Genomic DNA, 23573 nt, shown 5'->3' with positions numbered 1-23573 from the left:
AGTATATAAATGGGAAGTAATGTGTGCACAGGAAATTTGTTTAGGTTTTATCATACTAAACTTTTGCAAGCAATCTAAACATGCAGAAACTGAGGGTAAGAGTAAGTACATTTCACCTGCAGCTTTTAGAAAGAATGGATTAGGTCTATGCATATGTGTATTAAAAGAGTGATTATGTGTATGTATGTGTGTTTGTCTTGTGTTTGTATGCTAGAAAAGTCCTTTAAGAGTAAACATTATAGTTAACAGTCATGTCTCTAAGGGGGCATGATAAGTGCATTCTATTTTGTTCACAGAGAAATTTGAACTTTAATATTTCTTGCATAAGGGAAAAATAAAATTAATGTTAAATCCATGTTTGATATTTTTATCACAATATATTTGGTTTAGTGGAGACTTTGGATGACAAGTTTTTACATTTAGCCTGTCTGAAAATTAATTTTATTTGTAAAAACTAGGTCATGTTTGCAAAACTAAAGGTTAATTGTGTATTATTATGAAATAGCATTTTTCATTGTGTCTTGGTTATAACTGAAAATTCAGTGAGATGGTAATTAAAAGCAAATAGATCTTTTCTAATTACAGTAGCTCTTGACTGTGAAGGATTTGTAAATGTGTTCACAGCATATTTTGTCATTTGTCACGGTGAATAAGTTGTAATTTCTTTTAAGTCAAGGACTTGTTTTGTGCTTAAGTTCATTTTGTTGTTGAGTAGACCTTATACATGTTGAGCATGGTGGTATGTGCCTATAATCCCAGTACTTTTGGGAGTTTGAGACAGGAGGATCTCAGGTTCAAGAACAGCCGCAGCAGCTTAGCAATGCTCCCAACAACCTAGAGAGACCCTGTCTCAAAACAAAACAAAAAGGGCTGGGGTGTACTTTGGAGATAAAATGCCCTGGGCTCAATCCCCAGTACCCAAATAAAACAGTAAAAAGTGCATTTTGAACCAAATATATACATTTTAAAATGTAACCCTGCTTATAATTAACTATTTATAGATAACTTCTAAATTTAGTTTATCCATTATATCAATAGGATATATCTGGTGTACACTGTTTTCATGTTCTTACAGGTGAATGGAACTCTGGTGACTCATTCAAACCATTTGGAGGTGGTGAAGCTAATCAAATGTAGGTGCATATTATTTTTAATTTTGATTGTTTTCTGAAACCCTTAAAACAAGATCAGCAAACATCTTCTGTGATAGGCCAAATAGCAAATATTTGGGGTTTTGTGGGCTATGTAGTTTGCTGCCTGACTCTCATTGTAGTGTAAAAGCAGCCATCGACAATATATAAATGAATGTGTGTGGCTATCTTTCAATACAACTTTATTTACCAAACAGTCTGTGGGCCACATTTAGCCCCTTGGCTGATGTTTGGAATGTCTAACGTGAAAACTTATAGCTTACTAATAATTATCTTCTGTTAACCCATGTATATGGTTAATTATAATATCTTATTTATTCTTGGTAAATGGAATACATGTGGTTGAAAGACATGTTTGAATCACCTGAGAGGGATGGAGTTAAGATCAAATACAATGGCCTGATGAACTGCAGTGGAACTTTAGAAGTTATATAGCGTGTTCACCTTTCCTCATATAAATAAATGATTTTATATCCAGGGTAGTGGTCTTCTCCCTGAAATCTTCAGAGTTAAGAATTTGTGATCTTTGGGTGAGATGATTTGTCTACTTGCATTTAGTTCTCCATGGCGAAACTGAGGCTCTGGCCAATAAGAGTCTTCACCTAGCTAACCTCTTGTTCTGGCAGATGTAGATCAGGCTGGTGCTAAGGCATGGTGCTGGTGCTAAGGCTAAGCCCCAACTGCTGTAGGGCTTCAGTTTCCCACCTACACAGGGAGATTGGAGAGTTCAGGAGCTCTGGGAGCTCTGTTCACAAGTAGTCACAGGGTGGGTATTTGGAATCTCAGAGTTGGGTGAAGTCTATAGGCTTCATACCCTATACTCCTCTGGCCTCAGTTTCACTTTGTTGTTATCCTTTAGCCCTGCCTTCTTTCCAAAAGAGATTTTATGTTTTCTTATTGCTTCATTTATTAGATAAAAATGACCATTATAACAAAAGTAGAGAAAAGAAAGGTACATAAGAGTCCGCCTGCCAAAAACAAAATTTCTTTCTTTGTTCTGGTCTGGTTTGCGCCTTATGTACATGTTATTATATCCCTTAAAAGGGAAGAGGGGGAAGGAGAAAAAAGGGGCTGGATGTTAGTTTAAAATAAGTTGAATGTAATGAAAACTTATATGACCTCCATCAGATTATTTTATAGTAAAGTAGACTACAGGTAAGAGATGGCTATTTGTGGCCAAGCTGAATCATTAATGTTTTTCTTTTTTCTTTTTTTTGGTGCTAGGGATTGTATCCAAGGTCATTCAACCTCTGAGTCACACCCCCACCCCACCCCAACCCTATTTTTTATTTGAAATAGTCTTGGTAAGTTACCGAGGCCCTCATTCAGTTGCTGGAGCTGGCCTTGATCTTACATCATCCTGTCTTAGCCTTCCAAGTACTGGAATTACAGGTGTGCACCATCACACTGGTGACTAGTGGTTCCCTTAACTCTCTTTTCATTGACTAGACATCATTAGAATAAATTCAATCCAATGAATTCTTTCTTGGCCTTCTTACTGCTTCAGTTAAGTAACCCTGATTTTTTTTGTTGTTGTTTGTTTGAGGGTCTAGGCTGGAACTCAGGGGCATTCAACCTCTGAGCTATACTTCAGCCCTATTTTTTATTCTTTATTTTGAAACAGGGTCTCACTGAGTTGCAAAGGACCTCCTAAGTAGCTGAGGCTGTTTGTAAACCATGATCTTCCTGTCTCAGCCTCCCAAATGCTTGTAACCCTAATTTTCTTTGCCTTTTCATCCTGGTGCCAGTACTCTTAATGGTCACTGTGATCATTGTTCTTAAATTTAGCACATTTTAAAAGAAATGCAATGATTAAACTTAGATTCCATAATTGAATAAATAGGATTACTTATTTAATTAGATTTTGACTTATTTATGTTTTGGTACTGGGTATTGAACCCAGGGGCATTTTATCTCCAAACTACATCCAGCCCTATTTTATTTTTATTTTGAAACAAGGTCTCACTAAGTTAATGAGAGTCTCACTACTTGCTGAGTCTGTGAACTTCTTATCTCAGACTCCCAAATACTATGATTATAGGCGTGTACTACCACACCCAGCTGCTTTATGAATTTTTATATGCTGTGTATATTCGACAGTTTAAGTTAATAAATATACACCTGATGTCTGTTGTAGGGTATAAAAAAATAAGGTTTATTCTTTAACTTTCTAGGTTATTTTTTGTTGTTGCTGTTCATTCAAATCTAAACTTTACCTAATCCCAGCTATTTAGGAGTCAGAAACAGGAGGAATGCAAGGCTGAGGCCAGCCCTAGCAATTTAGCTTTCTCTTTTTCTTTCTTTTAAAAAAAAAGGCTTGAGTTGTAGCTCAGTAGTAGCATGTACAGTGCTTAGCATGTACAAGGCCTTGGGCTCAATCCACAGTACCATACTCACAAAAATGTATTAAATCCTAAGTTTATAGCAGTAAGTTATTTATCCAATAGCAAGGACACAGCAAAAATTCATGGTTAATCATCAGACACCCTGAATATCCCAAACAGGTATAAACAAAATAGGCATAAAGGCCTAAAATATGTTGCTGTACTTAAAATAGAGCTATCTCATGTGCTACTTTTTAATGCCTAGTCTAGACATAATAAAGGGTATTTCAAATTGGAGCACTTTAGAAACAGCCAAGAGTAAGGGAAGAGTTAGGAGGCAAGCACGTGGTGAGTGTGTGGTGATGGCTGATTTTGTGACAGCGTGTAGGAAGGCCGACACGAATTTATACCTACAGCCCCCCCCCAATTAACATCACTTGTGACTGAGTGTAACAAAAACAGTATTCAGCCCCCAACACTATGAAATATTTGATAGTGTGTTCCATGGGAGGGTTAAATTGAAAAACAAGTGTGAAACATATTTAAAAGTTTTGTTAGAGTCTAAGAAAAGATTTTAGCATTTAAAAATAGTTTATCTAGAAACTTATTTATTTGAAGGACCTCATTTATTTTTTTCTTTCTTTTCTTTTCTTTTTTTTTTTTTGGTGGTACTGGGGATGGAACCCTTCTACCTCCGGGCTACACTCCCAGACCTATTTTATATTTTATTTGGAAACAGGGTCTCTTAAGCCAGCGAGGCTGGCTTTGAACCTGCACGATCCTCCTGTCTTCACCTCCCAAGCGCGGGGATTATAAGCGTGCGTCACCACGCCCGGCAGAGCATTTCATTTCTTTTTGATGATAGATGAATAACGTTTTTGAGTCTTTCTGGCTAGTATACATTCAGTTATCTAAATGTTTGCCCTTGTAATATCTCTAGTGAATTTCTATCTACTCTTTCAAAATATTTTAGTTAGAATTCACTACTTTTTGTGTTTTTTTTTTGTTTTTGTGGAATATTTTTGTTCATATTCATTTTGTAAAGTTAATTTGAAATTGTGTAATTATATTCCAGAATATTACTTAAGCTCTGCCTAATTAGTATCATCTTCAAATATGAAACATTTAAAAATTTATTTAGGAAATTAATTAAATATGTCTGTTAATAGATAGTTTATGTTAACTGGCTCTAAATTAAGAAAATATATTTTTAGCTGGGCTTAGTGATACATGCCTATAATTCCAGTACTTGTGAGGCCAAGACAAAAGGATCACAGGTTTGAAGCCAGCCTCAACAACTTAGTGAGACTGTCAGTAAACTAGTGAGACCCTGTTTTGAAATAAAAGATAAAAGAGGGCTGGGGGGTGGGTAGCTCAGAGATACAATGCCCGTGGGTTCAATCCTTAGTACTATCAACACCTCCTCCATATATATATATATGTTCCTAGGGTTTTATATCTTATTTGCTTTTAAGTAATATCTGATCTTATGTATAGTGATTTGCTATCTGAAAGTGACATTGTTCTTTTAGAATTTTAAGGCAGTCATAAAAGAAATAGCAGGTTGTAATCTTTTTCTGTGGCACATGATTAGCAGATGATGGGACTTTTTCACAAAACTAGATTTTTTAGAACTGTCAAAGATTAAGTAGCAAAATGCTATATAAAATTTTCTGACAATGTTATCGCCCCTCCTTCCCTTTCTCCCTTCTCCCCACTCCAGCTGGTTCCTATGTAGCTCTTACTGTTCAGGGACGCCCCCCTGGGTCGCCCCAGATTCCACTCGTTGATTCTGAAGTTGAACCATCAGTCCCTGGACATATGTCTCCCATCATGACATCCCCTCATTCACCTGGAGCATCTGGGAATATGGAAAGAATCACTAGTCCTGTGCTCATGGGGGTAAGACTAGGAAAACTGCCTAGTAAATACTCAGTTTTATAACAGTGCCTTTGCTTTCTAGTGAGAGTTTTGAAGTATTGAACTGATCAACAATAACTTCTGAATATGCATATGACATGGTAATTTGGAGTGATTACAGAGTTTTGTTATGGTTGATTTATTTCAACAAATTTTAAATACCTAGCATATACAAAACAGTGTGCCACCCACAAAAATATAATTACAGTGTCCTATGTTCAAGGTCCTTAGTCATCTTAGAATGTATATTTAAAGAGGGCCAGTTTTCACTTATTTTGCTTACTGTTGTGTCCGTAGTACCTGAAATACTGCTTAATATATTATAGATGTTTAATAACCTTTGTTGATTTAGAATGAATCAGGATTATACAAGTAACCATACTACAAAGAGTAGCTAGTGAGAGGGAAAAAAGTTCTGTGAGGACTCAAAGGAGGAAGAAAGCACGTCCAGTGCTGTTAAGGAAGGCTTTTATGGGAATATTTTACTTGAATTGAACCTTATAATGGAAAGCAAAGCAACCAATGATGAGGAGGTAGAATGAACAGATAGATTAAAAAAAAAAAAGAAGCCACAAGAGCACCAATATTTTCAGGAACTGCCTAGGACTTTTGTTTGATACCTGTTGCATAGGTACATAGTTGGAGATGAGCTTGAAAAAGTCAATTGCCTATGTATTTTCCACAACTGCTAGACCCACATGTCATTAGATAAGCAGTAGGAAACTATTAAACATTCTTTTGCACAAGAGAGCAACATGATTTTTAACATGATTATAGGAAGATTCAACTGGTAAAATACTAATGGGTTGAAAAACAAGGAGAGATGAGTTAGAGAATTGTTTTCATATTAAGGACTGGGATTGGAACCAAAGAAAGGAAATATAAGATACTATAGGAATATAAGATACTATTCTTGTACTTAATACAATTTCTATTTTCCAACTAATACCCTTTTTTTGTGTGTGTATGTGTATGGTACTGGGGATTGAACCCAGGTGCATTTTACCTCGGAGCAATACCCCAACCCTATTTTATTTTTTATTTTGAAACAGGATCTCAATTGGGCGTGGTAGTGCATGCTTGTAATCCCAGCACTTGGGAGGCTGTGACAGGAGAACCCCACAGGTTTGAAGCTAGCCTCAGCTTCTTAGTGAGGTTCTCAGAAACTTAGACCTGTTTCCAAATAAAATATAAAATAGGTCTGGGAGTGTAGCCCAGAGGTAGAAGGCCCCTGGGTTCCATCCCTAGTACCACCAAAAGAAGAAAAGAAAAGAAAAGCAGGATTTCTCTAAGTTCCTGAGGGCCTTACTAAATTGCTGGAGCTGGCTGTGAACCTGTGATCCTCCTGTCTCAGGTTCCCAAGTACTGGAAATGTAAGTGTGTACCACTGCCCCAGGCTTAATATTAGTATTTAACATTCTCTCATACTCAGTTTAGTAAAATTTAAATAGAAGAACAGAAATTTCCCTGTAGCTTTTTTTTATTTTTAAATATTGCTAATATTGCCGGGTGTGGCGGCGCACGCTTGTAATCCCCGCGCTTGGAAGGCAGGACAGAAGGATTGCGCAGGTTCGAAGCCAGCCTCGCTGGTTTAAGAGACCCTGTTTCCAAAAATAAAATAGGTCTGGGAGTGTAGCCCGGAGATAGACGGGCTTCCAAAAACCCCAGTACCACCACCAAAAAAAAAAAAAAAAAAAAAAATATATATATATATATATATATATATATATAGATATATATAGATATATAGCTAATATTGATGTCCGTCTTTATAACTCTCAGGAATGAAGCAAATCATAAATGGTATTGATAGTGAGAGCTGAGACAAAATATTTTCTGTCTTATTTTCTTATGCATTTAGCTTCATTTACCCTGAATTGGTTTTTATTTTGTTGTTGTTTTTTGTTTTCCCTTTTCTAGGAGGAAAACAATGTGGTTCATAACCAGAAAGTAGAAATTCTGAGAAAAATGTTACAGAAAGAACAGGAGCGGCTACAGGTACTAATTAGAAATGGGGCTGTCTGTAGGCCAGTAAAAATGTGAGTGGACATAGTTGAGTTGGTGTTTATCATAATCACAATCAAGTAGAATTCTAAGCAGTGCCATCGACCATTTTATTGATTAATAATAAGTTTTTATATTTTCATGACATGAGTAATTAATTCTCAAAATATTTTTATAACTTTTCAGTTATTGCAGGAAGATTACAACCGAACACCTGCCCAAAGATTGCTAAAAGAGATCCAAGAGGCCAAGAAACACATTCCTCAGCTGCAAGAGCAGCTATCCAAAGCCACAGGCTCTGCTCAGGTAGCATCACTATTCAAAATGCTACCCAACTTTTTGCAGGACAGTTTTCTTCTGGGAATGTGTCAGAGAATGTTGCAGTTGCCTTTTTAAGTGATTTTTCTAGCATAGGATGACAGGATGTCCTGTGTAGGATGTTATAGAAGTATTGATCAATGAGAATACATGTGGGCTTCTGATTATTTGCTTTGTTTACTTGTTCATATCATGTTTCTTTGTTTCATACCAATTTTAAAAAGAACTGAGTGTTATTGCTTTGATGTGACAAACTACATAACTATATTTAGATAAATATATTTACATTTTTGTGGTTCATTCTTCCATCTTAAAGCCAATGGCAGTTGGTATGTTTTTAGTAGGAATAGGAGAATTTACAAAATGACAGGCATTGTGCTAATTGGACAAGCATTCTCTTATTTCTCTTATTTAATTTGCATAACAACTCTATGAGGTTAGATACTGTTGTTTTCTTCCATTTTTTATATATACTTAGAGAAATTTAAAGAAATTAAGCAATTTGCCTGAGGTCCTATAGCTGAAGAGTGATTGAGCTGAAATTCAGACTTAGTCCGAGGATTTCAAAGCACATTCATAGTCTTAATGACTATACATTTAATATAATTTAAAAATAGGTTTCAGTAGAGTTATTTCTGTAGGTATGTTGTAGAGATAATGATCTCATTAGAAAAATAGTTTAGCATTTGTATGTTAACCAGACATATTCTGTAATATTCATATGAAGTATGTACACATGTAGATTATTCTTCATCTACAAGGAAAATAGACAAATTGCTTATATATTAACTAGGTGAAAGCTGATGATTTGCACCATTTTTGAGTTAGGTCTGAAGTGAGAGCCATGTAGCCATAGAACTAAAAGGATTCTTTGAGATCATTCAGCCTAATCTCATTTTCAAGTTAAAAAAAATATTTTTGCGGTTAAGAAAACTGACTAAAACTGGTTAAATGGTGTTTTCAAAGTCACAAGTGTGTAAGATCTCCAGATTGCTGGCTGGGTGTGCTTTTCATTCCACATTTTTTTCCATTCCTTGTAGTCCCACTAGCTGTGGCACATTTTGTGTATTATGCTTCAGTCAGGTTGATGGTTTTATTTTGTTACTGTTGAACAAAGACAACATTCTTACCCTATTTGAGCAGTAAAAATGTGGTTCCTAATTTAAAAGTGTATAGAAATCTATGTTAAAGCGTTGTGTCCCAATTCACTAAAGCATTGGAAAAAAATTACCATTTAATAATCTTTACTAATGGGAAGTGGATATAAATTACATAAATTAGAAAATGATTAATTTTTTGCTATATCTAGAAGTTGGAACTTTTATTCTCCTTACTAAAATATCACTTTCCTTGTCTTTATGATCAAGATATTTAAGATCGTAGACCTTAGTAGTTATTTTTTTACTAAACTCTGCATTCTTAAGCACTTTAAAGTGTTCAGCCTTTCACAGTCTTTGTTTCAACCGTAGTGCCACTGTTTCTCTGTGTAGTCTTTTATGTGTCTGTATGTGCTTCTTTTGTCTGTTTTAGGATGGAGCTATAGTGACACCCTCCAGGCCTGTAGGTGACGCCTTAATGGTCAGTGAGGCCGAATCAGATCCTGGAGATGGACTGAGCAGGTCTGACTGGAGCAGTGGAGACACGTCTCGGCCCAGTAGTGACAATGCAGATGTAAGCAACAAGTGTTCTAAGTCTTTATCTTCTTGTATTCTTCCTTACAGCTTCTTTCTGGATTTTATTTTTCTCTGTGAATTGGAAGTATTTTCCTTTTACCTTTCCAGGATCAATAGAGCAATATGATGAAGAGAAATTCTGGATTCTGAAGATACCACTGTCTGTGAACCTTTAATTCCAAGGCTCATTTTCTCCTCAGATGCCCTTTGCTAAGTGTTTCTTTTGCAGGGATAGAATTCCTCAGCAGGCACCTTTTTTGTGGGTAGAGAAGTTAATAATGCCAGTGTTTTTTACTGAATAGAGAGGCCAACTGTTGATATCTTTAAGAGCATGTTAATATTCCATTTGTGGTTAGAGTGACTCAGTCTTGAATCATGGGACATTTTGGCATTACAAAGAGGAAAAGCCTTAGTCCTGTTAGATAGACTTCAGTTAATTGACCAAAATTAGTAACAGCACTTTCTTGATTAACCCAGAGACTACCAGATGAACATAGATATTTGCCAAGAAGATAAAAATAAAATATATCAAGTTGAGTATGTTATAGCATGATAGTTTATGAATTTTAAACACCAGTTTCGTGTTCCTTACTCAGTAGTTGCAGTGATAGGAAAATCACCTTGTTTAAAAGCAATGAGGGAAGTAGCCTGACCCAGAGTCCTTATTACCTGTGGGTCATGAAATTGTTAGTGGATCATGATGAGTACTTTTTAAAAGGCCAAAACAGGAAGTAATGGTGCTTTGTATGTGAAAGACATGTTACTTGTTGTGAGTTTTGTATACACATGTAAATGCTGATTTCTCTCTTAATGAAAGTTGTGGTTAAAAACAATCTGAAGCTGTGCTCTAAACCATCATTCAAGCTGCCTTTTGAGACATAGGACAAGTGACTCAGTTCCTCATGCAAGGAATATTTGAGAACTTTTTTTTGGAAAGATGGTGATGGGAGTCTTATGATGGGGTTAAAGGTTTAAATGGAAAATTTCAGTTTGGCTCAAGAAAAAAATTAAAATAGCTAACATTTGTCAGAGACATACATACCGTACACTGACAAGTGTTTTACATTCCTTAGTCAATTCTCAAAACAGCCTTATGAAATAGTACTGCTATTGTAATTTTACAAAACAAAAAACTGACTTGCCAAACTTACCTAGGCAATAAGTGGTCTACCTTCACCTAGTTCCAAAGTGCCAGGACTCTGAATTTAAATGATGGTTCCAGGGTATAAAGCATATAACAATTTGGAAATGTGGTGAAATTTTTATAGCACCTGGCCTGTTAGGGTTATAGATGAAATGGCCAGAGATGATCTTAGAGACAAAGGCTTAAGGGCAGGTTATAAAGGGTTTCATCCTGTTTTAACATTACTGCTTGGGGGAATCCTTCTTGTACTCTTTTCTTTATGAGTGCAGCAGCTTCTCTGTTTCCATGAATTGTCTACCAAAGGACAGGAAGTTCCTTGGGAACACAGATACCATTTGTCTGACTTCATGTTTCCAAAACATAGCAGGTGATACGGATGAGGAATTTGGATTTTATCTTGTATCTAAAGGTGCTTCACAATAAAATTTCTGGCTTAGAAATACATGAATTAATAAGTATAAATATAAGGATTTCAATAAATTAATACTGCCATGTGATCAATATTTAAGTGTTTTCATGAACAACAAAATGAGTAAGTGAAGTGTTATGTTTTCCATGGGGAAAAGAAGCACTATCAGAAGTAGGTCAGTGTAGAAAGACAGGGTGTCTGTAAGAGAACAAGGTTGCTTGGCTTCATAGGAACTTAAAAGTGTGTTAAATGACCAGTAGTTGAATATCTAATTTGTGCCAGAGGTTTTATCTAGTGCTTTACAGATATTATTATTATTTTATTTATTTATTTATTTATTTATTTATTTATTTATTTGGTGGTACTGGGGTTCCTGGAAACCCTTCTACCTCTGAGCTACACTCCCAGACTATTTTATATTATTTTTATTTGGAAACAGGGTCTCTTAAGCCAGCGAGGCTGGCTTCGAAGCTGCGCGATCCTCCTGTCTCCGCCTCCCAAGTGCAGGGATTACAAGTGTGCGCCACCACGCCTGGCTCAGATATTATTTTTAATTCTAACTAAAGATAAGAAAACTAAGGCCAAATAAATAAATAAATATTGAGTAAATCTAGGTGAGAACTGATGAATCCAGACTAGCATATCTTCTGAACGTAACATTCACTTAATTTTCACAAGTTTTTCTTCAAGGCAAAAGATGTCCTGCTTTTAGCTTATGGATTTTCATGTTTGTTTCAGTTTTGGAGGAACCTGTCTTTTTAAACTTTTGAATCAATATTTTTCATGTTTTTTCTATAAAATAGTCTCCCCATGGTGCTGTGATGCATTCATTATTAAAAAATCCCTAGCTGGGCATGGTGGCACATGCTTGTAATCCCAGTTCTTAGGAGGTTGAGATAGGAGGATGGCAAGTTTACAGTCAGCCTCAGCTACTTAGTGAGGCCCTCCACAACTTAGTGAGACCCTGTTTCAAAATAAAGGATAAAAAGTAGGCTTGGGGGTGTAGCTTAGATATAGAATGCATCTGGGGTTCGATCTCAAGTACCTAAAAAAATTTTTTTTGTTTTTGTTTTGCTCTCATTGTTGGAGTCTGTAAACAGTGCCCACACTTTACTTCTCTCCAAGTAAGAAAATTTATCCAGAATTCAGAGCATCTGCCTGAATTAATTTGAGAATTAATTTTGAAATTACTTTATTTGAAAAATTATCAATCATATTCAAAAATTGGTAATGATGCTGCATGCCATGTTCCTGATAACCCAACCTCCTTCATTATCAATGCCAGGTCCACCTTGTTTTACATGTAACTCCTCCACACCCTCCAGATACTGGGTCATTTTAAAGTAAATCCAAGACTCTATTTCATTAACATGCATCTCTAACTATAATATCATGATCAAACCTTAAAAGTAATCGTTTGTTAATATCTAGTTTGATTACTTATCTTACTAATAATCTTTTAATAGTTTGTTTATTTGAATCAGGATCCATCAAAGTCTTCATATTGCTTTTGATTAATAAGTCATTTTAAGTCTTTGTCATTTAAAATAGTTTTCTTGCCTTTTTTTTGTAAAATAATTGGGTCATTATGTCTGGTAAAACCTACTTCCTAATTTTATTTCTTATGGTGTTATGTGACCCGTTCTTTTATCTTTGTGGGGGGGGGGCTTGGGGCTTGAACCCAGGGTCATTCTACCTCCAAGCTACACTCGCAACCTATTTTATTTTTATTTTGAAATACAATCTTGCTAGGATGATGAGAGTCTCACTACTTGCTGAGGCTGCCCTCTAACCTGTGATCCTCCTGTCAGCATCCCAACTACTGTAATTATAGGCATGTGCCACCCATCCAACTGTCATCAAGCTTTTTCTAATAGTTTTATATGGTATTGATGGTCAAAATTTCTAAAATCAGGACATGCAGGATAAATGCTTTTCCTTGATTCTTTTCAGAAGAGTTGATACCTTAAACTCCAAGGTGACAGTGAGAAAGGAGTGTGTGTGTGTGTGTGTGTGTGTGTGTGTGTGTGTGTGTGTGTGTGTACTCGTGCGCACACGCGCGCACTTTTTTTTTTTTGTAGTACTAGGGATGGAACCCAGGGGCCTTCTACCTCCAGGCTACATTCCCAGACTTATTTTTTACATTTTATTTGGGAACAGGGTCTCACTAAGTTGCTAAGAGCTTTGCTAAGTAGCTGAGGCTGGCTTCAAACCTACCTGATCCTCCTGTCTCATCCTTCCAAGTACTGGGATTACAAGTGTGTGTGCCATCATGCCCAGCTGCATGTGTACTTGTATGTATGTAAGTGTCTAATATTTTTAATTCATATATTCTAATAGAATATAACCCTTTTTTGGGTTGGTGAGAACCCCCCCTCAGGCTGTTTCTAGTGTTGACAGGACTCTCCAGTATATTTGATAGTTTCCTAGCCTTTGTGATAGAATTAATCTTACCTTTTATATTTTAAGATCCAAAGTCATGCATTTCTCCCTGGAGGGTCATATATTGAGACAGCTGTTTTCTCTGCCCTGTGACTCCTTGGTATGTGTATAGATGACACGTATCTTCCTGTGGCGTTCATACACATGTTCTTCCTCCTTTTCAGTTGCTCTGAGTAATGGCTCTGTTGCTTCTGGATGTTTCACATCTCCAGAAGTGAATTTTGTGTATGTCATATAGTTTGTTTTTTGAATTAGGTCATCTCAAAATTATCATGTAAATTTTATGAAAATCTTATAGCAGAAGCTTGGTTTTATTCATATAAACAGGCTAAAATGCTGCTGCTGATGCTGCTCCTGTTCCTGCTGTTCCTCCTCCTCCTCTTCCTCCTCCTCCTCCTCCTCCTCCTCCTCCTCCTCCTCCTCCTCCGTTTTGGGAGGTGAACTCAAGGCCCTACATGTGCTACAGCAAGCTCTCTCCCACTAAGCTGCACTTCCGGGCCCTGGAAAAATGCTTTTAACTTGAAAGAGGATAATTGGGAAAGGCAGAGGTTAGGGAAGAGGGATAAAGATGGAATTGGATTCTGATAGAATGAGTTTGAGATATATAATGTATCTAGATACAGCTCTTTGATAGAAAAATCCCTCCTATTCATGAAGGTTAGGTAAAACTGTTTTGTTGGTTCTGTATTGTTTATCAACATAAAACTGAAAAGCCGAGGAATAAGTTACTTCTTAAACTCAAGAAAAAAGTAGCAGAGCCAGATATTATTGAAAGATATTTAGTTAAATACAGGAAATTCAGAATATTATTCCCCCCCCACAATATTTTCCCTTTCTCCTTTTGGTGATCCTCTTGAACTGAACTAAATCTTTCTTTTTCTTTTTTTTTTTTCTCTTTCTCTTTTTCTTTTCTTTTCTTTTTTCTTTAGAGTCCCAAGAGTGGCCCAAAAGAGAGGATTTATCTAGAGGAAACCCTAGAGAAGAGTGAAGCAATTCAGGACACTGTGAGTATGAAATCCATGCAGTTGGTGTTATCCTTCCCTTTCCCTTCCCTTTCTCTCCCTCCCCCTCCCCCACCTTGCTGGGAACTGAACACAGGGCTTTGAGCATGCTAGGCAAGTGCTTTGCCACTCAGCTTTATCCTTAGCCCACTTACTTTTTCTTATATTTAAGGTGTGATCGACAGATCTGACATGTGTGGGGTTTTTTTTTTGGGGGGGGAGGACAAAAATTTATTAAAGGAAGTTAATATTAAGATTTGAATAATAAAAAGATATTCTATAGTTAGTGTTATTAGGTTGCTTAGCATTTTTTTGTTGTGGTAAAATATATAAAGTTTACTATTTTTAACACTGTAGACACATAGTAGCATTAAGTGTATATATACATTGTTGTGCAAACATCACCACCATTTGTCTTCAGAACTTTTTCATCTTTCTCATTAAAATTTGGTACCCATTATACACTAAGCCTCTATGTTCCCACTTCCTGGCCCTGTAATCACCACTTGACCTTCTGTCTTTATGAACTCACCTGCTTTAGCTGCTCATGTAAGTAGAATCATGTGCAGTTTGTCCTTTGTGACTGGCTTACATGACTAGCATAATGGCTTCACATTTTGTCCAGGTTGTGGCATGTGTCAGAATTTCCTTTCTTTTTAAGACCGAATACTATTCCACTATATATATATATATACACACACATACATACATATATATATATATATATATACACACACATATACACATATATATACATACATACACACACTATATTTTGTTTATTCATTCACCTGGCAGTATATACTTGGGTTATTCTGTGTTTTGGCTGTTGTGGATAAAGCTTCTCTGCTTTCAGTTTTTTATGACCATACCTAGAAGTAAGATTGTTGGATCTTATATACTATTAATTAAATGTTTTTGTCATTCTCAGTTTTTAAAATTAAATTTGTTTGAAGTTTTATAATAAAAGATTTAACATAATTTTGTGCTCTATTAATAATCAGTAATATAATAACTATTAAAAATCAGAGATATCAATTCACTTTTTTGTGTGATACTGGGGGTAGAACCCAGGTGCTTTTCTTATATTCCAAGACCTATTTTATACTTTATTTGGAAACAGGGTCTCACTATGTTTTAGAGAGTCTCACTCAGTAGCTGAGGCTGGCTTCAAACCTGTGAGATCCTCCTGTCTCAGCCTCCCAAGCACTAGGATTACAAGCGTGCACCACTATGCCCAGATGCTATCAATTCGCTTTTGAAATTAAAATTTGTCTGCTGTTCTAAAACAAATTTCTGTTATTTCACCTGATTTTTAAGTGGTTAGAATCAGATAACCAAGGATGTACCGAGCAAAGGATATTTACTATTTTTAGGAGAAATGTTAGTTCCCCTTCCTGCCGCAAGAAGCAGTCAGTATTGTGGTCATTTCTCTACTAGAGTGGTTCATGCTTTGAAAACTTGAGAATCAGTACTTAGAAAATAAAATACCTCAAAAAAAAAAAAAAGCAACAACAAAAAGAAATCCCACTGACTAAGTGAGCTATGAGGGTTTGACCTAAAATATTCTTCCTCTAAACTTGACCAGCAGATAATGATTCTGTTCTTTCTTTCTGTGTGTTACCAGGATACTCAGGCACTTGGGAGTCCTTTAACCCGTGTAGCACCTCATATAATTGGAGCAGAGGATGACGATTTTGGTACTGAACATGAACAGGTGAGGAGTTTATTCTGAAAATAAACTATTAACTTCCTGAGATGTCTGATTCATTATAAAAATAATATTATCTGGAGATTAAAATAACATTTGTAAAGGTTTGATGCTAAATCTTAGAACCAGTAGCCCTTTGGGTTAATTGCTTATATTTTAACTTTGACCAATAGAAATGACTTTGCTATTAAAAATAGTAAGGCCATTGCCTAAGTGTTTATTTTGTTTGGATGTGGAATGTTATTGAATATGAACTTTTTAAAACTTTTAAAATTTCATCTATTCACTGATGGTATAAAGGAATATAATTGGCTTGATTCTTGTCTTTATATCCTATGGGTTTTTTTTTGTTTGTTGGTTGGTTTTTTTGGTGGTACTGGGGTTCTTAGAAACCCTTCTACCTCTGGGCTACACTCCCAGACACGTATTTTTTATATTTTTATTTGGAAACAATAAGCATCTCTTAAGCCAGCGAGGCTGGCTTTGAACCTGCGCGATATTCCTGTCTCTGCCTCCCAACCCCGGGGATTATACGTGTGTGCCACCACGCCCATGTCCTATTATCTTGATAAATTTACTTATTCTTTCTCAGAGCTTCTTAAAATTAGTCTTTTGGGATTTTTCTATATAAACAACCATGTTATCTATGAATAGAGACAATTTTATTTTCTTTTTTTATTATTATTTTTTTTAATTGGTGTACTGTATTCATACATCATAGTGGGATACAAACTTTTGTAGACATACATGCACACATCGCCCAGTCAGCCCCCACCCGAACCCCACCCCATTCTCTCCCCATCCCTCCCTCCCATGCTTGGCTTAGTGGTTGACGTCTAGTATTATATCAATTTATCCAAAATTAAAAATGATAATCTCACATAACAGTTTCATTTGTCTGATACCAAGCTTTTGATGACTTAAAGATAACATTTCAATATTTCTTTTTGCTTTCTTTCTTACTAGAGAATATTTTTTTTCTATTTTTTTAGGTGAAACTATCATATATTTATATATTTATTTTTCAGAAAAAAAAATCTATCCTAATATGGAAAATGGACTCTAGATACCCAAAACGATCTTGAAAAAGAACAAAGCTAGAAGATATATATTTTCTGATTTCAAACCATGTAAAGCTACAATAATTGAAACAGTGTAGTACTATTCTAAAGGCAGATATATAAACCATTGGAGTTAAATAAAAGCCTAGAGCTAAATTCTTCCCTATATTGTCAAGTTATTTTTGACAAGGTTTCCACGAACATTTGGTGGTGGAAATATTAATCTTTTAACTAAATATTGTTGAAACATAATAATTACATGGAAAAGAATAAAATTGGACCCTTACCTAATCGCATATACAAATATTAACTCAAAATAGATAAAAGACCTAAATATAAATCTTAAGACTAAACTTTTAGGAGAAAATCTGGGTCATAAAACCTCACACATTGAAATTGGCAGTGATTTCTTGGATATGATTTCAATGGCACAGGCAACAGAAGAGTATACAAACTCCCTAAAAGATAAAAAAAATATTGTATATCCAAAGACAATGTAAACAGAGTTAACAGTTACTAATAGAATGGGATAAAATATTTCCAAATGCTATATCTGAAGGTATATTAATATTCCAACTAGAAATCCTAAAAATTAGCAACAATAAAAGCAAAGAATACCATTTAGAGATAGGTAAATAATATAAAGACTAACATAAATAATGAATCTCCACAGATAACCAGTCTTAGTTGTCTGTTGGATGGAAAATCTTGTTTCTCTGGTTCTGGTGTGTGTTACCTATTTCTTCTTTGTAGTTAATCTCTTTGAGTATTTTCTCTAGCGCTGGTTTTGAAGACATAAATTCCTTCAGTTTCTGTTTGTCATGGAAGCTTCTTATTTCTCCATCTAATTTGATAGAAAGTTTTGCTGGGTAGGAAATTTTTGGCTGGAAGTTGTTTTCTTTCAGAGTTTGGAATATGTTACTCCAAGCCCTTCTGGCTCTCATGACTTGGTTTGGGAAGTCTGGAGTGATTCTAACTGGTTTGCCTCTGAATGTCACTTGGCCCTTTGTTTTTGTTGCCTTTAAGATTCTCTGCTTGGCTTCCACCTTGGTCATTTTGACAATTATCTGGCGTGGGAATCCTCTTCTCTGATCCTGTCTAAAGGGAGTTCTATAAGTTTCCTGGACCTTTGTATCGACCTCTTGCTCTATGTTTGGAAAATGTTCTGCTATTACTTCCTTGAAGATATTGTTGATCCCTTTGGTTTCACTTTCTTTTCCCTCTCTATTCCAATTATTCTTAGGTTAGCTCTCTTAAAATAGGCCCATATTTCTTCAATATCAGATTCCTGCTGTTGGATATTTTTCCCTAGATTAGAAACTATGCGTTCATTTTTGGAATGATCATCTTCTAAGAGCGAGATTCTGTTCTCCATGTGGTCTAATCGGTTGTTTGTGCTTTGAATTGAGGCCTTTACTTCATTAATTGCATCCTTTATCTCTTTTTGGCTCTCTCTGAGTTCTTTTTGAAGCACCTCTATTTATTTCTACAGTTATTTTCCTGTTTTGATCTTCTAGAAATCTCTGATTTTCTGTTTTATCGGGTTCTGATGTTGTGGGGTTGTGGGCATTCATTGCTCCAGTATTATTCCTCTTTCCCATGATTTAGGAAGTTTGTGCCTTCTCTGGGTTCTTCCCTTGGGTCACTATGACTTCACTTAAGGTGTTCTGGATCTCAGACCCCACTACTCCTTTACTGGGTTGTATCACAGAGTCTCCGACCCAGAGAATCGATAGAGGCTGCTTTAGACTGTGGGGGGTGCCAGGTTGCACGTTCTCCTATGGTGTGATATCTCTGCCACCACCACTCCCCCACTGGGTCAAGTCCTAGGGAGTACAATACTGGGATTTCTCCTCTGTGGCTTGCAGTTTGACTCACTGTTCTTGAGTACACAGATGTAGCTGTACTGGATTCGGTGAATTCTCTGCTGCTGCCGCCGGTGGCAATATGGTGCTGCTGCTACGCCCTCGGCTGTGAGGCTGGTGTATTTCTTCTTGGTTTTGATTTCCACTCTGAATCCCTGCAGCGTGTGCTGAGCTCAGCCACTGGGAGCTTTAGATTTTACCTGCGGCGAGAAATCCTGCCTGGCTGTTCCGCAGCGGCTCACCTCGGCTTGCCGTAGCCGTCTGGTGAAGTCGCCGCTGCCGCTGGCAGTATGGCGCTGCTGCCGCGGTCTCGGGCGTGAGGCTGGTGTATCTCCTCTGTGGCTCTGAGCTCTGTTCTCGGTCCGCTTTCTCTCTGGAGCCTGGTGTTTTTTTTGTTTCTCTGGTGATAGTGTTTTCTGGCTATGAAAGGCGCTGTATTTGTGGTAATGGACATTAGTTGTTAGCGGGGCTCTTAAGCCCCGCTTTTCTCGGTCGCCATCTTCCCGGAAGTCCCAATTTTATTTTCTTGTTTCCAATCTGTTTTATCTTTTGTGTTTTTTTTTTTCTCTTTTGGGTGGTTTTTTGTTTTGCTTTTGCACTAGTAGGAGTTGAACCCAGGGTTTCATACATGGTAGACAAGTGATTTAACACCGAGTTATATTCCTGACCCGCTTTTTTTTTTTTTTTTGAGATGAGGTCTCATTGAGTTGTCCAGTCTGGCCTCAAATTTAACCATTCTCCTGTCTTAGCCTCCTGAACAGGTAGAATTATAGGCTTGGGGCACCGTGCCTAGTCAACCTGTGTGTCTTTTATTTCTTGTTCTTGCCTTCATTGCATTGGCAAGGATTTCCAGTGTGAGGTTGAATCAGAATGGCAGGTCATCCTAGCCTTGCTTTATTCATACTGTTACAGAAAAGCATTCAGTCCTTCATCATTAATTATATTAGATATAGCTATTTTTATAGATGCTCTTTATTAGGTTCAGGATTATTAGGTTAAAGAATATTCCTAGTTTGCTGAGTTTATCATCATCATTTAGGTGCTGAATTTTGTTGAATGACTAAGATGATGATATGCTTTTCTAATTTATTAATATGGTACGTTACATTGTTTAATATTAGAATGTCAAACCAACCTTGCATTCCTGGAATGAACCTCAGTCATGTTTTATTCCTTTTTTATATTGTTGGATACAATTTGCTTTTATTTTTCTGTGGATTTATGCATTGGTACTCATGAGGGATATTGTTATGTAGTTTTTCCTTTTTTGTAATATTCTTGTCTGGTTTTAATAGTTGGGTGATAATGCTGGCTTTGAGAATGGTTTGGGGAGTGATCTCTTGTGTCGTGGCAGATATGCAGAATTTGTGTTATTTGATTAAGTCTAACTTTGATTTATATAAATGTAAAAAGTTAAATGGAACTGTAATGCTACTTTGGATTAAGTTTAGCTATAACTGTCTTCTATGTTGACTACTTAGGGATTATACAAATATTCTATGAGTTGTTATAGTCAAAATCATATAGCTTAATTTTCCACTGCCTATTTTCTATAATTATCCCCTAAGTAAAAACAACTGTCTTGTTATTGGGTAGAAACCTTTCTTACATTTTTTAGGAATCTTACTAGACTCTTTTACATAGTGATTTGAATATCTGAGCTCCTTGATAATCATCTCCTAAACTGCTATTTTCTGTCCCTAGGAGATGATTATTTTTCAGAGAAACAGATTTCATAGCCTAGGTTGCTAATAATTTTTAGTGAAAAATTTAAGATACTGTGGTTTTCTTAAATAGGATATTAAAGTAAAATTGCTCTAGCTAAGTTCAGTTGAACTTATATTGCATGTTGTATTTGTATGTCAGTTATTGATGTTTAATTGTTTCTGCTCTAGATCAACGGGCAGTGCAGCTGTTTCCAGAGCATTGAGTTGCTAAAATCTCGCCCTGCTCACTTGGCTGTTTTCTTACACCATGTAGTTTCACAGTTTGATCCTGCAACATTGGTAATATATCTTATAATTTATCTGATTCAGAGTCCTTAAGTTGACTCATGCCATTGAAATTTTCATATCTACAAGGTTTCACATCTGTAGACATATAAGGGTAGTTTTGAAAGATATTTAAAATGTTAATTTTTCTATATACTTAATTACATGGCAACACATTGATGGTTTGATGATGTCAGTGACCTACCTGTTCTAAACATTTCTCTTCAATGAGTATCTAGCAAGTTACCTTTTTTCTGATTTTTCACTTTGTCTTTTTTATTTCTTTCACCACAACAGCTCTGTTATCTCTATTCAGACCTGTATAAACAGACCAATTCTAAGGAAACTCGACGAATTTTCCTAGAGTTTCATCAGTTCTTCTTGGATCGATCTGCAGTAAGTTGTCGAGTAATATTATCTTTGCAGAAATACATTGACCTATTGACCTATTATTTCCAGTCTTCCTGCCCATGTTTTTGGGCTTTATTGTACTTTCACATCCCTATAGTATATCTCAATTACTGATTACAATTGACTTTTTAAAATCATTTCTAAATTAGTTTTGAATCTATGAATTCTCACAGGGATATATATGTATATTTTCATTTTTACATGTTCATAATTAGAACAAGAGAATGAAAAATATAAGCATACAATAAACACATATATGATCCAAATTTATAAATGTATATTTGGATCTAAGAGATAATACTTGCATGATTGAATTCTGGTGGTGTCTTAGCTTAGAGATATAAATTTAACTAAAAAGTAGAAAAGATCTCACACTGAAATAAATTATATTAGTGCTTTATTTTTACCAGAAGAAATGTTAGTGAGGTTTCTAAGCTATAGGCTTTATTATGGCTTTGCTGTGGTAGATAGTTGTCCCTTTGTGCTACTTATGAGGACCATGCTGAGAGCTCTTGACCTCTCACATGGGAGGTCTCATAGATGACTACTTCATACCTTCTCTTTCCTGACACCGCCATCACTCCTGTCTTAACCTTTTCTCAGCTGATGACCTTGCTGTTTTTCTGAGGAACTTAAAAATAGAGAAGAGGGAACTTCTACCAGTTTGTAGTATGGCACTATAGGTGTGCACTATAAGCCCAGTTAGATTTTTTTTTTATCTTGAAACAAACACACAGAACATTTGGCTCCCCTTCTCCCTTCAGCTCCTGCTTCGTTTTCTATGTATTCCTTTACAAGTTGCTTATATGCCTTCCCATTTCTGTTACAATTGCCTTTTCTGAGGCCTTCCCTGAGGAGCCTCCTTGCAGTCACATCCCTTCACTTTCTATGTTGTTTTTGTCTGTAGAACTTATTCATATTATTAATTATATTTATCTTTCTGCTCTTTTAACCTGAATATAAACTCTGTTAGGGCTGTCTGTAAATGCTGCTATGACCCCAACCCTGGACAATTACTAGAACAGAGTGAGTTCTGATTACACTGCCATTGATTAAAATAATACACATCATTTCTGTTAAAATAACTTACTATCATAAAAAAATGATAGTATATACAAGTATATTTGCATTTCACATTTCTCAAGAGAGTTCCAAGCTAAGTCAAAACTTTGTGTTTTGCTACTTGTAATCTTGAAGTATGTCAACATAAAGGGTAGGAAGAATCATGATGGATTAATTTGCAAATTATTATTTTATGCTATGGGTCATATATATTTCATATAAATGTCCACATACACAAATGAAAATTTATATATTTTTTTTCACTTGTTCTACAAATGCTTTTTAAAAAGCTGATTTGAGCTACTGCTTGGCAACTCGAAGAGAAAGTTTTGAAGTCCATTTCACTACTTTCAAATAAATGTAAGAGATCTCATAATTTTTTAGCAGTGACTCATTTTCAAGTTTAAAACTTCAGATCTTTATTGCAGTTGTTTAAATTTTGGAAATATATGACTTAAGCATTCAGTACATTATAAGCATAAGGAGGTTGGGATTTTTCCTCTAAATATGAAGTAATAAAATTTCCCCCAAAACTGATGGAGGAAAAACACAATGATCTACCTTTGAGACCAAAATCTGTGTTGGGGGGAAATCCTAGCTAGGAAGAAGTAAAATTTAAAACCATTGCTATAGTTAGCTCAATAGCAAGAACTACAAATGATTTCTGGAGATTTAAGACTTTTGTCAACTACGTATTGGCATTCAGCACTTTCCCACTGAGAAAACGATTCCTGAGGGTTTTGACTTGGCATAGGCAAATGACTGGAAATAAGGTGATCTGTAGTGAGCATCTCAAAGCAAGAAGTAAGTCTCATGGCTGTGTATATTGAGTCAGGTTTTTTTCTATTATAATCTACACATAGTTCAAGTTTTGCCTGTGTTAGTTCAAATGATGTATAGCTAATTATGTTAACCAATCATTCTAGAAAACCAAAAATATATATTCATTAAGTATAAGTATGACACTGAAGCATTTAGTCATCTAATGAAATAACTAGGTATTTCCTGTATAGTATAATATAGGGAAAGGGGCTTATTTTTTTAGTTTAAATGACAGAACATCCAGAACTGTGAATTTGGGTGAGT

General features: G+C 35.8%; 1 protein-coding gene across 1 annotated transcript in view; it reads left to right on the top strand.

Annotated features, from left to right (window-relative positions):
- ARHGEF12 (Rho guanine nucleotide exchange factor 12) overlaps positions 1-23573 on the top strand; it is a gene marked incomplete at both ends in the record, with an annotated part of 167935 nt that overhangs the window by 97881 nt on the left and 46481 nt on the right. Inside the window, 9 exons of the mRNA XM_080715851.1 lie at positions 1076-1133; positions 5199-5377; positions 7316-7393; positions 7586-7705; positions 9248-9388; positions 14315-14389; positions 16014-16103; positions 20919-21029; positions 21312-21410. Coding sequence (XP_080571977.1) covers positions 1076-1133; positions 5199-5377; positions 7316-7393; positions 7586-7705; positions 9248-9388; positions 14315-14389; positions 16014-16103; positions 20919-21029; positions 21312-21410 — 951 coding nt within the window. The remainder of the gene's footprint in view (positions 1-1075; positions 1134-5198; positions 5378-7315; positions 7394-7585; positions 7706-9247; positions 9389-14314; positions 14390-16013; positions 16104-20918; positions 21030-21311; positions 21411-23573) is intronic.

The sequence above is a fragment of the Muscardinus avellanarius genome (genome assembly GCF_963383645.1).
Source record: "Muscardinus avellanarius genome assembly, chromosome: 1".
In the NCBI taxonomy this organism is placed as follows: domain Eukaryota; kingdom Metazoa; phylum Chordata; class Mammalia; order Rodentia; family Gliridae; genus Muscardinus; species Muscardinus avellanarius.
The sequence above is the reverse complement of the archived record's forward strand: the minus strand, read 5'-3'. Positions and strand labels throughout refer to the sequence as shown.